The 13567-nt window shown below is 47.9% G+C and overlaps 1 protein-coding gene across 2 annotated transcripts in view; it reads right to left on the bottom strand.

Moving 5' to 3' along the window:
* The window catches only part of CSMD1 (CUB and Sushi multiple domains 1), a 980559-nt gene that overhangs the window by 718622 nt on the left and 248370 nt on the right, over positions 1-13567 (bottom strand). For both annotated transcript variants that reach the window (XM_055136180.1, XM_055136183.1), the window contains exon 2: positions 9205-9421. In XM_055136180.1, the coding sequence (XP_054992155.1) occupies positions 9205-9421 (217 nt within the window). The remainder of the gene's footprint in view (positions 1-9204; positions 9422-13567) is intronic.

Here is a 13567-nt window from a genome sequence, read left to right as displayed (position 1 = left end):
CTGCCACCAGGCGCGTGAGTCTCCCCGAGGGATGGGAGGGGGGCAGCCACCGTGGGAAGGCTTCACTCAGCAGTCCCCGCCTGACCCCTCGTGTGCTAGGGTTTAGTGTGACATCAAGACAGTCTTTGAGCTCACACAGATCTGAGGAGAAGCTTCTGAGGGAAAGCCGTCTCATCTTGGAGAGACTGGAGACAGAGGCCCGGCAGCTCGGGACTGGGAAGGGCTCAGGCTGCCAGTGCTCGCCGGGGGCCAGTGCCCTCCTGAGGGGGTGCCCGCCTGCCCCCTCGCCAGCACAGGCAGGAGTCGATGCTGCCTCCAGTGGTCACACCTGGGGGGTGCGGGAGCAGGGGTCAGGTGCGAAGGGAGACGTCAGGGACGGGGAAGCCAGGAAATAAAATCAAGCCTGAAGCTCAAAAACGAGGCGGCCCACCCTGAGTTCTACTTCCAGAACCTTCCTTCTTCTGGGGACTTTTTAAAGTTTCAAGGCTCGAGGCTCAGTGGTTTTTGTGAAACACGTGGGCTGGCGAGGCTCACAGATCTACAGTGTTGGAAGATATAAATTACTTCAGGATAGAAGCGATAATCCAGTGACGAGGCCAGAAGGAGTTCATACCCGGCAGCCCGCATGGTCCCCTCAGCCCGTCAGGAGTGAGCCCTGAGCACAGAGCCAAGAGTAAGGCCTGAGTACCACCAGGTGTGGCTCCCAAACAAAAGCAAAGTCAGAGTGACTTCCAAGTAACTAACATTTCAAAGGTCTGACGAGAACTTCATCAGAGACAAGTAGTTTTCCTTTTGACTCTGTTCAATGCTTTTGGATAAGGTTACATACATCCCAGGCGGCATCACACACAGTTGCTGTTATATTTCAGTGGCACTTGAAAATAATGACTTCCAGTTCAAAGTCATTCCCCATTCCTATTATTTTCATTGTGGGGTAGGGGTCATCTCTGAGTAAAAAAAAGACTATAATGAACACACTTTTGGGCAGTATATAGTTTCCTCTTAGAAATCTGCAAAGGGACCAGGAGATCATTCAGTGGTCAATGCAGATTTACAGGAATCAGCATTCAGTGCCCAGCACCCCAAGGAGTGGTCCTCAGACCTCTCAGCTTCACTTGGGGATTTCCCAATAATTACCATTTGTTTCACCAGTTAAAATTCCCATTGTTGGGGCTGGACTGATAGCACAGAAGATAGGGCATTTGCCTTGCAAGTGGCTGACCCGAGTTCAATTCCCAGCATCCCATATGGTCCCCTGAGCACCGCCAGGGGTAATTCCTGAGTGCAGAGCCAGGAATGACACCTGTGCATCACTGGGCGTGACCCAAAAAGAAAAAATAATTCCCGTTGTCTATGTCCTAAGTGCTTAGCAACTATGGTGGGCAGAAGGGACCCGCAATGCCGCAGAAAGTAATGTAGGCGAGACAGGGAACAGGAAAGTCCGTTCCCAACCAAAGGTGATAATTCTGCCATGGACCCACGGGTCATCAGGGCTCTAGTACCTGGACTTCTCTGTGGCCCCTTCCTGCAGGTCCACGGGCAGTCTCGACATACCCCTGCTGCAGGACTGCGGCCAGGAGTAGGTCAGTTATGCCGAGGACAAGTTTTGGGCACTTCTGCTCTTTTCTGGGCTACACATTAGGAAGACCACGATTCCATTCCCTGTCCCGAGAGGGTTGGGAATGAGTCTTGGGGAGGTTCGACGCCCAAAGACCAACATGGGTTCTCACATCAGAAACAGCTCAGGTGCTGGTCCCTCTCAGCTGTCCAGCATCGGTGCAGCTCAGGTTTTTTGCACCCTGGCCTTGGACGGGTGGATGGCCCGGCCTGGGCACAGGCAGGGAGAGCACTGCTGGTCAGCCTGGCATCACTCCTCGCCATGCTCTGTCACATGGGCCCGACTGCTCCTAACAGGGTTGGCCATCCTACTGGGGTCACACTCTCTGGATGGACAGCTGGACGCTGCTTAATGCCTTCCAGAGCAAAGACTGCCAGGGGAGGAACATAGCTGGGAGTGGCTGGAGGGAGGGAACAAGGCACGATGACCTCCCTAAGAACTCCAGGGACACAGACATGCATGCATGCCAACGTTCGTTCACAAACACATACATGCACCCTACAGATACACACATGCCTGTGTGTATGCGTGCATAGCTGTGTCTGTACATTCATACATAGAATCACGTAGCTCTTTACATGCTTGCATTCATACACACGCCTTTATATCTGTGTGTGTGTGTGTGTGTGTGTGTGTGTGTGTGTGCCTACGCCCCTTCGTGGCCCTACATTTTCAGGATTTAGGTGAACTTTTCTCACAATTGAATTTCAGTGGCCTGTTGGTGCCCTTTGAGAGTTCTCAGGAGGAGTCTGTCTTTTTTCTAATTTCCTTGAAATCTCTATTGTGCACAAGAGTTATGACTGAAGAAGGGCATCTTAGGGTCTCTGCCCACACATTGGCCCAGAATTCCCGAGACGTTCTCACTCAGAGTAATTGCGTACTGTTTGTCGGGAAGCATGACATGCTGAGAGGGACAGAGGACAGTCCCAGGGCTGGGAAGCAGAGTTGCAGGGAGGCACCCCGGGATCTGCCCTGCTCTGCGCAGTTCCCTTAGGCTTGGTCTTGGAGCTTCCCGCTCTGCAGGAGATGCGTCCCCCCCCAAATGTGAAGTGAAATTAGACACTCTAATACTACATTTAGTTTTAAATGTTAGGGCTGGGAGATCTCTTTCATATCAACTAATATAGATCTCCTTATAATAGTGCATTGTCTGACTTACATGCTCCGATTGATCTGCTTTTGTCCATGGGACTCTATATGTTCTTAAATTCTTTTAACATGACTCAAATGGCCCGTGAATATTTCTTTGTACATACTCCATCATAAAGGTAAATGTGTAGAATAAATTATTCACATGTCATTACTGAATGAGAGCTTTTCTACTGAGTAGTTAAATCCAAAAGAGTCTCTGCTGTCCTTTAAAGGATTCGCAGAAGCCTAGAGCCCTACTAGTGTGTCTCAAGCCCAGAAAAGCTCCTGAGTTTTGCTGTTCACAGAAGGGTGAGATATTTATTAAAATTTGTTTTAACAGACTTTAAACTTTCTAGAACATTGAATTGTTACATCTGAGTTCTTATTTTATCTGCTCCTCAATTAAGTGATGCATTTTACTCCCTCTGAATTCTGAACATTCACTGTACACGTTAAGGAAAGCAGCTCTTCCACTTCTAACTCTATTAATAGTCTTTACTGAATTTCCCACTTGGATTTTACATTTTAGAAAGGCAGATACTTATGCCATTTTCTTCTTGCTTTCCAAATGATGTGTTTGAAGAATTTATTCTTGGAATGTTCAGTATCAACATTAATGTTTGAATTGTTTTCTAGTATACTTATTTTGAGTAGAGATGATAAGATTTTATAGTGTATAAAAGGGTGTTGATTTTCAGGTCCCCTGAAGTAGCTACAGAACATTTTGCCTGAAATAGATTCGGGCTTGAGACAGGTGTGTCTCCTGGTTGATCTGTTCTCACTCTTGAAAACACAAACATCTTCCCTGCGTCTGTACGTAGCAAATAGCAATGTGTCAGTTGCTGAGAGCTCTGTGAATACCTTCCCGACACAGGTACTTATAATTATGCAGGCTCTTCCGCCCAAGTTATTATGGCTGACACTTTCCAAATGGCCAAAACACTAAAAGGAAAGCAAGCCCACGGCCCAGGACCACCAGCTCACGCACATGCTCGGACCCACTCAGGGGCCTCTGCAACCAGGTCCCACCTTTGGCATTTATCTCCAGCCTTTCTAATTATTCAAAGTTTAATCATTTTAAAATAAATATGTTATGTAATATCTGGTGCACTATAAATGTTATATAATACTTAAAGAATATGCTAGTTGTTCGCAGCCAAAATTTCCCATTAAAATCACTGCCAGAGAGGGGGAGGAAGGGGGAAATGACCTAAATATCCCTGTGGGGGTCCCAACCTTGTCATCCAGTCTCTGGCCTGAGCATCCTCTCCTGCTCCTTTGTAGTTACCGCAATGGCGTATGTCCCAGGAAGCTTATTCAAACTCTGCCCACAGCATCCACGCGGCCTGTGAATGGCTAATTTGAAGCCTGTGATGAGGAGGGGTCCTGGGTGGGGCATGAGTGTAGGATTTCATTGTCCTAAGAGATGAATGAGGACTAGAGCAGGTCACTGGGGACGGACGGGGAAGGCAGTGGTCAGAGGGCCACCGCAGGCCCCCAGGTCCCTTGAAGGCGTCAGCCTATTGATTTCAGTGCCTGCTCTGTGGGTCCCATGCTTGCGGGTTCCAGACACAGCCCTGCCCTCCCAGCTCATTCACAGGGCCACACCCTCCCCAGGATCTGGCCAGGGCCCTCGAACCCCCTCCCAGCTCAGTCTGGAGTGAGGCCCACTGAGGTGGAAGCCAAAGCTGTTTGTACACTTCCTGCACTGACCATTGACTAGGGCAGTGGCCACTGATCCAGCTGAAATCAGACACTGATGCTGCCTGCTGATTTGTGAACAGGCTCATCTGCATCAGGACCTCAGAAAACACCAGGGCAGCATGAGACATCGCCAAATGAATATTCTAACTGACCCAAGTTGCGATTGAAAACCCCTTCAAAGTCCCAAGTTCCCAGCATCACCAGAGAGAGTTCACTGACTTCATGAGGAAGGTCTCAGGAACACAACAGCATAGAGCAAGAATCAGAATAAAAAATACACATTGGCACCCCTTCTCCTTCGATTCCTGATCTCGGTGGCCGAACCCCATTGTTCTCTCGCCTCCTTTTTGCCACCACTGGCAGAACACAGGGACCATCTTGTACTTGAGGAGGAGGAGGAGGAGGAAGAGGAGAGAGGGCATTTCCAGGGGCCTCTTCCAAAACGGTGCCTGTATGGATGTCTGTGACCTCCTCTGGTCACCACTATTCCCTTCAGAGGTGGACACAGAAGGTCCCTTCAAAGTGTGCCCTTATCTAGTTATCATCATGGGAAACCGGCGTCATCTTCGATTATTTCATGATGATTTGGGAACAGCTTCATCTGCTAAAGCCAAGAGCGTCTCCAGGACAACAGTCACCATTGGCTTGTGGGAGGAGCAAGTGGCTGGGTGCTACTGGGGACAGGCGCTGGGTGCTGGGCTCCCAGGGGAGAGTCTCGGGGTGCTGCTGGCTCACACAGAGCAGAGAGTGGCTCATTGCACTGTGAGTCAGGCATCTCCAGAGGAGACGCTTGCAGCAGGACACTCACTTTTCCCTGTTCCAGTCTTTGGGCTCAAACAAGAAGACGCACAAGCCCCAACAAGGCACAGTCAGAGCCCAGTGGCTTCCGAGGGGCTTAGCTATGTGTCAGAGGCAGGTGCTAAAGGACTTCAGAGAAAAAATAATGATCCCTTTACCCCTGCCCCAGGGGCTGTTGATTTGTAATTTGAGCTACAGTGGGGCATTTTTTCTAAAATAAATATGTCATCTGGGTTCCTAGACTTGGTTCTCATGTAGACAGAGGGAGGGAAGAGGATGTAGAAGAGAACAGATGATGGTTGGATCCAGGACTAACCCATCGATCCTTTGAGTAAATGAGAAAGAGAATATCCACGTCAAGACCTCTCAGTGCTCTGATGGACCCTGAGGTATTGGAGTGGGGGCGTAAGGGAGGCACAGAACAATGGACACACGCCCTCTCATAGGAGACCCCAGGGAGCGTTTGGCCCTTCTCCACTGTCCAAAGATACATAGGACCTTGTCAGCAGGCACCAACTGCGTCATGTCTCCATGGCAGAATTTCGGTCTCCAAAAGCCTAAGACATACTGTCCAGGACCTCAGGGCTCAGACAGATTCACGGAGAGAAAAGGGCTGGACAGGAGTCCAGGTGGCAGGTGAGGAGTCAGAGGTGAGAGGTCAGAGCATCTAACCAGTAATTCAGGGAGGATGGAACTGCAGTGAGTCAGGACAGTGGACAGAGCTGGACAGGACCGTGTCTAGCACAGTGGGGACAGGTGGGCTGGACAGCACGGCCGCTGGTGTCCTCTGAGGGCATGTGTGGAACCAGTCTCCAGAGTGGTCCAGGACGAAAGGGCAAGTACTCCGTGAGGGAGGTGCCCCACCGTGCATGTCCTGTCCGGGGCTGAGCCCACACAACTGGGCCAAGCCTCAGCTGCCAGCCACAGTGCTGGAGTCCCAGGGGATCAGGATGGGAAGTAAGTGACTCTGCATCAGTGAATGGCGGCGCCACGTCTCCTGGGTTTGCACCTGCATCTGCTACTGATCCCAGCTCCTGCCAGCACAAGCTGACACAGAGCAGTCGTCACTGGAGCACTGACCTGGATGTGTCTGCCTTTGTGCTCCAGGGTCTAGAACCTTCCATTCCCAAACACTTCCTTCTGCACAAAGAAAGCCCGAGCCAAAGCATCCCAGGGCGGGGTGGGGTTCCGGGAGGGGAATGTGTCCTCCTAACCTGAAGGACCCACAGAAGGGCTGCCGGGGTTCTCTGTGCAAATGAAAACTCGTGATGCAGGTCAACCCTCGTGGCCTCCTCTGCCACAGCCTTCCTGGTTCTCTTAGCAAACACATCCAAGTGCGTGAAAATATGCACAGATAAATCTCAGAATGGCACTCACGCTTCTTCCACTATCAATCTGTCCCCAGGCATCAATGTGAACTTAGATGTGAACTTAGATGCGAGACCCTGGACACAGCTCATGACTCCTCCAACCCACTGTCTGTCCACTGAAGACCCTTCCTCATAGGACACTGCCAGGAATGCAGATTGCTGACACGAAAAGTACCAAAGACCACCACTTGCATGTCAAGGAGTGTTAAAATCAGCCATTTAGATGTGCTTCTTTCGGGCAACTGAATTGTAAAAAATGAGGATGACAACAGTGAAACTTAATGAAGAAAATGTATTGGACAGAAAAACAGATGGGGGCTAAAGCTCTCACATTGCACATTCAGAGAGATCTTTGTATGCAATATAAAAAATGTGTTTTAAAAATCCCAAGTCACATACTACAGGTGACCCTACAATACTAGAAGGCTTTTGATATTTGTAAAACTCATAAATAAAATGCAAAGCGAGATTTGAACTATGCTATATAACATAGTCAATATGTCGACTACATAGTAATCAATATTTAAATATTAACTAAATACACAAATAATTTTACTTATAGTTAAAAATTTTTTCCATTCACAAATTGAAGAATAAACTTTGTACTTTCTGTTGAATAATATGGTCATTAGCATTGATACAATTTTACTTATACAAGTAGTAAAATGACTTTGGCCTACTATCACATTTCTATAGTCCTCTATATATACCACAATTTTTTTCTAACTATTACCAAATTTAAAACCAAAGGATGGAGACATTTCTGCATTTATGTATATACATATATATATATATATATTTTATACACACACACACACACACACACACACACACACACACATACACACCGACCTCCACTACCCAATCACCGCCATGATCCAGGCTGCTTTCCACATGCTTGGGCCAAGCTTCACACATGAGTAGACATGTTCCTGTACCATTCAGTCACTTCATGGGTGTGCAACACATCATAGAGGGAAATAAAGATATATGCCTCTCAGAGAGCCTGGCAAGCTACTGAGAATATCCCGCCCGCATGCAGAGACTGGCAAGCTCCCTGTGGCATATTTGATATGCCAAAAACAGTAACAAAACAGGTCTCATTCCCCTGACTCTGAAAGAAGCCTCCGATTGTTGGGAAAGACGAGCAAGGAGAGGCTGCTAAAATCTCAGGGCTGGGATGAATGGAGATGTTACTGGTGCCCGCTTGAGTAAATCGATGAACAACGGGATGACAGTGATACAGTGATACAGTGACACACACATACACACACTACACTTAAATATGTTCATTAATTTAGCCAAGAAATTCATTACTTTTACAGAGATATAAATCTTTCTTTGCGACATTTAAAGAGTAAATTGGGGGCTAGAGAGACATACAGGAGGTCAGGCACTTGCTGTGCACACGTCCACCCTGGTTCTAGCCCTGGCGTTTGTGATCCCCCGAGCAACACCAGGAGTAATTCCTGCAAAGCCAGGAGTAACCCCTGAGCATTGCTGGGTGTGGCCCAAAAACAAACCACAAAAAGTGAATATAGCTATACAGCTTACATTTTATTTTAAATGTTGGAAACTGAAAACCGTTAACTTTAGTCACCCAGGTAATGTTTTTCATCCTTTGTGGTAAAGATGATTGCTAACGGAGAAAACAAGTGGCAAATAGGATGTCGTCTGACTGTATAAACAGGAGCTCATCTGACTGTATACATAGGAACTAGCATGGTTGTATAGAGAATAGTGTGATTATATGAACAGGCTCTAGTGTGGTTGTATAAACAGGAACTAGTGTGGTTGTATAAACAGGAAGTAGTGTCATTGTATACATAGAGAATAGTGTGGTTGCTAGACAGGCACTTGTGTGTCTGTGTAAGCGGGAAGCTGACCATCTATCTCAGAGCTGAGCGGGCACAGTGCCCTTCAGCGTGCTCCCAGGACTCCACCTCCTAGTTCTTCTAACTCAATACCTCCCCACATTCGTGGCCCCTCTGTTGTTCTTCAACCCAAATCACACAATTATCTTTGTTTTTTCTCCTCCACTACAGTTGTTTGCCAGGCTCTGCCGTGCGGGTGGGATACACTCGGTAGCTAGCCAGGCTCTCTGAGAGGCACGGAGGAATTGAACCCGGGTAGGTCACGTGCAAGGCAAAGGCCCTACCCGCTGTGCTATCGCTCCAGGCAAGCTACCTGTGGCATATTCGATATGCCAAAAACAGTAACAACAAGTCTTACAATGGAGACGTAACTGGTGCCCGCTCAAGCAAATCAATGAACAACTCGACGACAGTGCTACAGTGCTACTGCGGTTGTTGGGGGCAAAAATGGTACATTGTCACGTTACTCAGATTACCTTGACCACACAGCTGTACAGATCCCAAACAGTTTGGCAGATAAAAATGAATCCAATGAAGTTATATTTTTAAGCATTGGAAAGCTGTGCATAGATCTGCAAGTGCTTTTCTTTCTATTCATAGAGAGTTTCCCTTCTGCTACTAAATTCAAATACTGATTTCCAAATAGTTTTCAGAGCCTGAAAACTCCAACAGAGCCGCTTCATCTATGAAGCGAAGCGGCTTGCCTTACCTCACTTTCAGGTTGCCCTGCTGCAGCTGTCCGTCATACACTGATAAAATATCGAAGTCTTCCTCCAGGGCGAAGGTGTGGAAGGAGAGCTGTATCCGGTTCCGCTCTCCCGTGAGGATGATCCACGTGCAGTTGGCGTAGTTGGGGTAGCCGTGGGGGAAGCCGGGACTCTCGATGGTGCCGTTGGGACCCTGCACCAGGCCTCCGCAGTTCTGTCCTGAGAAGGAAGACACACAGAGCTCGGAATGTGGCCCACTGCAAGTCTGTCTTTCAGAACAATTCCAACCATTCAAAATTCTATGCTGTCCGGAGGAGAAAGAATCAAAATTTTTAGGAGGACTTATTTGGTGATTCTTTATACCCAAATATTGAGCAACCAAAGACAATAATGCCCGCCACTGCCGAGAGACAGTGAGAATAACAGACATAAGAGTTGGGGAGAGAGAAAGGGAAGGGAGGAAGGTGCAGAGGGAGAGAGGAAACCGAAAGAATATAATATATACCAAACAACATTGGGAACTTGGAACTCTTTTTTTTTTCAATATATTTTATTTATGGAGGGTATCACTGTAATATTTTTCTTTTTGGGTCACACCTGGCAATGCACAGGGGTTACTCCTGGCTCTGCACTCAGGAATTACTCTTGATAGTGCTCAGGGGACCATATGGGATGCTGGGATTCAAACCCGGGTTGGCTGTGTGCAAGGCAAATGGCCTACCTGCTGTGCTATCACTCCAGCCCTGGGAACTCAGAACTCTTATTAGTACATAAATTTCTTTCAGTTTCAAACACAGGCTCAAGAGTAGGAGATGGTCATATGAGCAAGTTTGGTGCCCACATCTGCATTGCATCATGCTGAAAACACTGTCCCCGATCCTTCTTTGGAGGAAACTGCACTGAGAGACAAGACAACCATCACAAAACCATGAGCTCACATGTTAGCAGACCCAGACTGCCAGCAGCCAGGGCAGTGTGAACCGTTCCAGAACATTTCCTCACTGTTCACAAGATCGATCTTCCTCACAGTGGCTAAAATCTTAGTGCCAGGGAACAGGCAAGCTCCCAGGAACCGTAGCCAGTGGAGAATGAAAGGTGTGGAACCAAAGAAATTAGGGCATCCTAAAATGAAGGGAACAACCAGCAACATAAACGATGACCCATTCAATGTCCAATCAACTCATTGTCGGCCTAGACGATCAGGGCCACAAAGCAATCCCAAAGGGTGGGTGCAGAGTACACAGGAAGGTGGACACGTGAGCATAGGGGAGAGCGGGAGCTCTGAGCACCAAGCTGGCCTTCTTCCAGGTAGGACCCAGGGACACCCCTGGCGACTGTCCACAGTACCACCCACCACTGTCCATAGCATAACCCGGGGAGTCCACGAGGTCATGGCCTCTGGGTCCCTCCCACCCACCGCCTGCCTCTTTGTCCACTTCCCACCAGGTCACTCTGGGCCCAGCCTGAGGGCTCTCGTGTGGGTGGAGCTGTCCCACATCTCTGTCCTGCTTGCACGCAGCACCTCTGTCACGGCCACCTGAGGGCAGGCGGGCCAGCGGGATGGGGTGCAGGGACGGGCCAGGGCAGACGGTCGTACTGCCACGCCACCACACACTTCAGAGCTTTCACGAGAAGGTGACCACCACAACAGGGAGCGAACATGTATTCCAACGACTCAGCACTCGGGGCTCGCTGCGCTGGCGGCCCCAGGACCCTTACAGGCTCCACGCTCATGCCCCACCGACAGGTTAAACGTCCTTATGTGTCCTCACACTTGAAAAGTCAGGGAGTTCTGGAAAGAACAAGACCAACTCAGACGACAGCATGCGGTGTTGTGCTTGACTATAAGTATTAGGGGCCAGAGCGATAGAACGGCAGAGAGGGTGTTTGCCTTGCAAGTGGCCGCCCCAGGTTTGATCCCTGGCATCCCACATGGTTCCCCGAGCACAGCCAAGAGTAATTCCTGAGTGTAGAGTCAGGAGTGACCCCTGCGCATCGCCGGGTGTGGCCCCCAAAGAAAAACAAACAAGTATTATCCCAGTTTTTATTGTGGAACTGCAAATAGGAAATTATTTCCAGCTCTATTTTATGCTTAAAAATATTAAATATCTCACAATTGAGAGCTTGGTGAGCTCAAACCTTTCAGAGTAATATTATCAAAAGCTTGTGGGAGTTGGCTAAATCTTCATAAGAAAACATTCAGTGAAACGGATTTATGACTTTAAAACCAAAGAACTAGTAAGAAGCCCATTTTCCACTAAATTTAAATCTAACAATAACCCCGTAACAAGCCGATATTAAAGCAGTGAGGTTTTGAAAGGTCTTTAAAGAAAATAGCTTTTCTGGTTTATCTAGAAATTCTTGCTTTGCAGTTAATCGAAAAGTGAAGATTTGATTATAAATTGGAGGAAAGAAAAATAAATCTGACAGAAAAGGTGTCAGCGGGAAAAGTGGTTAGTATCCTGGCTCTGGTGGTGACACGTTTCCAGGAGCGAGGGTCTCTGAGGACTCCCACGGACGCATCTGGGTATGATTAGCTCCGAGCACTTTGCAGGCCGGTCATAATGAAGCAGTAAACAAGCTTTCCCACTGTCCCTGTGCAAAACTTTGCAACCTGCTAAAAGTTTGCCGTAAGTGACTCTCAAGCCCGGCCACTTACTGCAACCAAGTAAGGAGGTTTTTAAAGACAGATTCGGATGTTCTTGATCTGGGTCAAGAATATCGGAGAGAATTGTGAAGAAGAACAAAAGAAGAGATTTTATACTACTTAATATCACATCTTCTCTGAAAGCTCCAGTAATGGAGACCTGCAGTGGTGGGTCTGGCCCTCAGTACAGAGCCCCCCTCAGAAAAAAGTGTAGGAAATTCCCGGACCACCCGCACAACGGCGAAAGCAGATGGATGCAGCGCTGACGGTGGGAGGCTTGGGGAAGGAACGCTTTTTACAAGAGATGATTCTGGGTCAAGTATTTCTCCCAAGAGGGCAAAGTGAATAACAGACTCCGCCCCCTAGCCCACAATATACAAATCGCAAGACAGCGGCATGGCAGGAGTCGGAACTGTGTGCCCAGAGGACTCCATAGAACACGGAAGAGTAAGACAGCTTGAGGAGAGAGTGAAAGGGAGATCGGAAAGCGGGTTGAACTGTAACACGTACATTCAGCAGAGAAATGACTATGGGGGGAGCAGAGAAAAACCCAACACAGCAGCATGGAAAGGGTCCCGCCTCTACTCGAAAAACACCAACTCTCAGTGGGTCCTGATGGGGAATCAGGAATTTCCTCAAGCTGGAACATGACAGGTGGATCCCTATGTGGGAATCAGCAGGGTCCCCCAGACTGGCCCTGGAGGTGAAAACATGAGTTGATAAACACCTGATTTCTCTCAAACTCTCTGGAGAAGCACCAGCCCCTGAAACGGAGGAAGCTGAGTGGGCCTGTGGCTTAGCCACGGCCACTGGCCATCAACACCTTCTTTGCCTCTCACGGTACAGAAATACAGGCCACGTGAAGATGATTACTGTCTAAGCAATACCACCCAGCAGTATCACCTCAGAGGAAACAGGACTCATTCAAACTCTACTGTAGCATTCACTGGAATGTGTCCTGAGCAATCATTACTTTAAAGCTATTTATCTCAGCGTCCTGGAAATGTATATAAGGTGCTGGTACCTTAACACACAGAAATCATGCCAAGACCACTTCAGAGTAGCTTTCAAACTGATAAGACCTGGTCTGTGCTATAATTAGTACAAATTACTTATCATTCATTTTCTTCATTGGTATCAGAATTAAATTCAAGCATTGGGTGGATGGATATCTGAAATAAAGATGGACTCAACGAAGAAAGGACTTTGGGGGAATGAAACACAGTGTCTGAGGGGTGTCTGGAGGCAGCATTTTCCAAGTACACGCATGTTCACGTAGAGATGAAGTTGGGTTCACCCACAGTATCACCAGCAGCACATGCCAGAGGTGGGGCTGCCTCTCAAATGTCCCCAACAAAGTTTTCATGGTTTTCTCTTGGGTTTAGAGGATGAAGAGCACAAGCCTGCCACAGAGAAGGGTTCCAGAAACATTTCTGTAGCCGAGATTTAGATCCTTGCTTGATTGAAACACTGACCTTCAGCATAGCTTCCAATAAGCAGATCATTTTGGTGGTAAGCAATTTTAATGGACAAGTTTTAAACACTGGGAACATTAGCATGCATTAGCAAATTGCACACAGGAATCTGTGCTCGGCTCATTTGCATATTATATTTCCCAAGGGGCTGATGCAATCCACAGTGCTTCATTGATAATTTTAATCTCTTAGTAAAACTTGGTTTATTCTTTTCCCCCATAGGATTGAAAACTCAATGATTAC

This window comes from Sorex araneus, chromosome 1, assembly GCF_027595985.1.
Source record: "Sorex araneus isolate mSorAra2 chromosome 1, mSorAra2.pri, whole genome shotgun sequence".
NCBI classification, from domain to species: Eukaryota; Metazoa; Chordata; class Mammalia; order Eulipotyphla; family Soricidae; genus Sorex; species Sorex araneus.
Note: the sequence above shows the minus strand (reverse complement) of the source record. Positions and strands in the feature narration are given on the sequence as shown.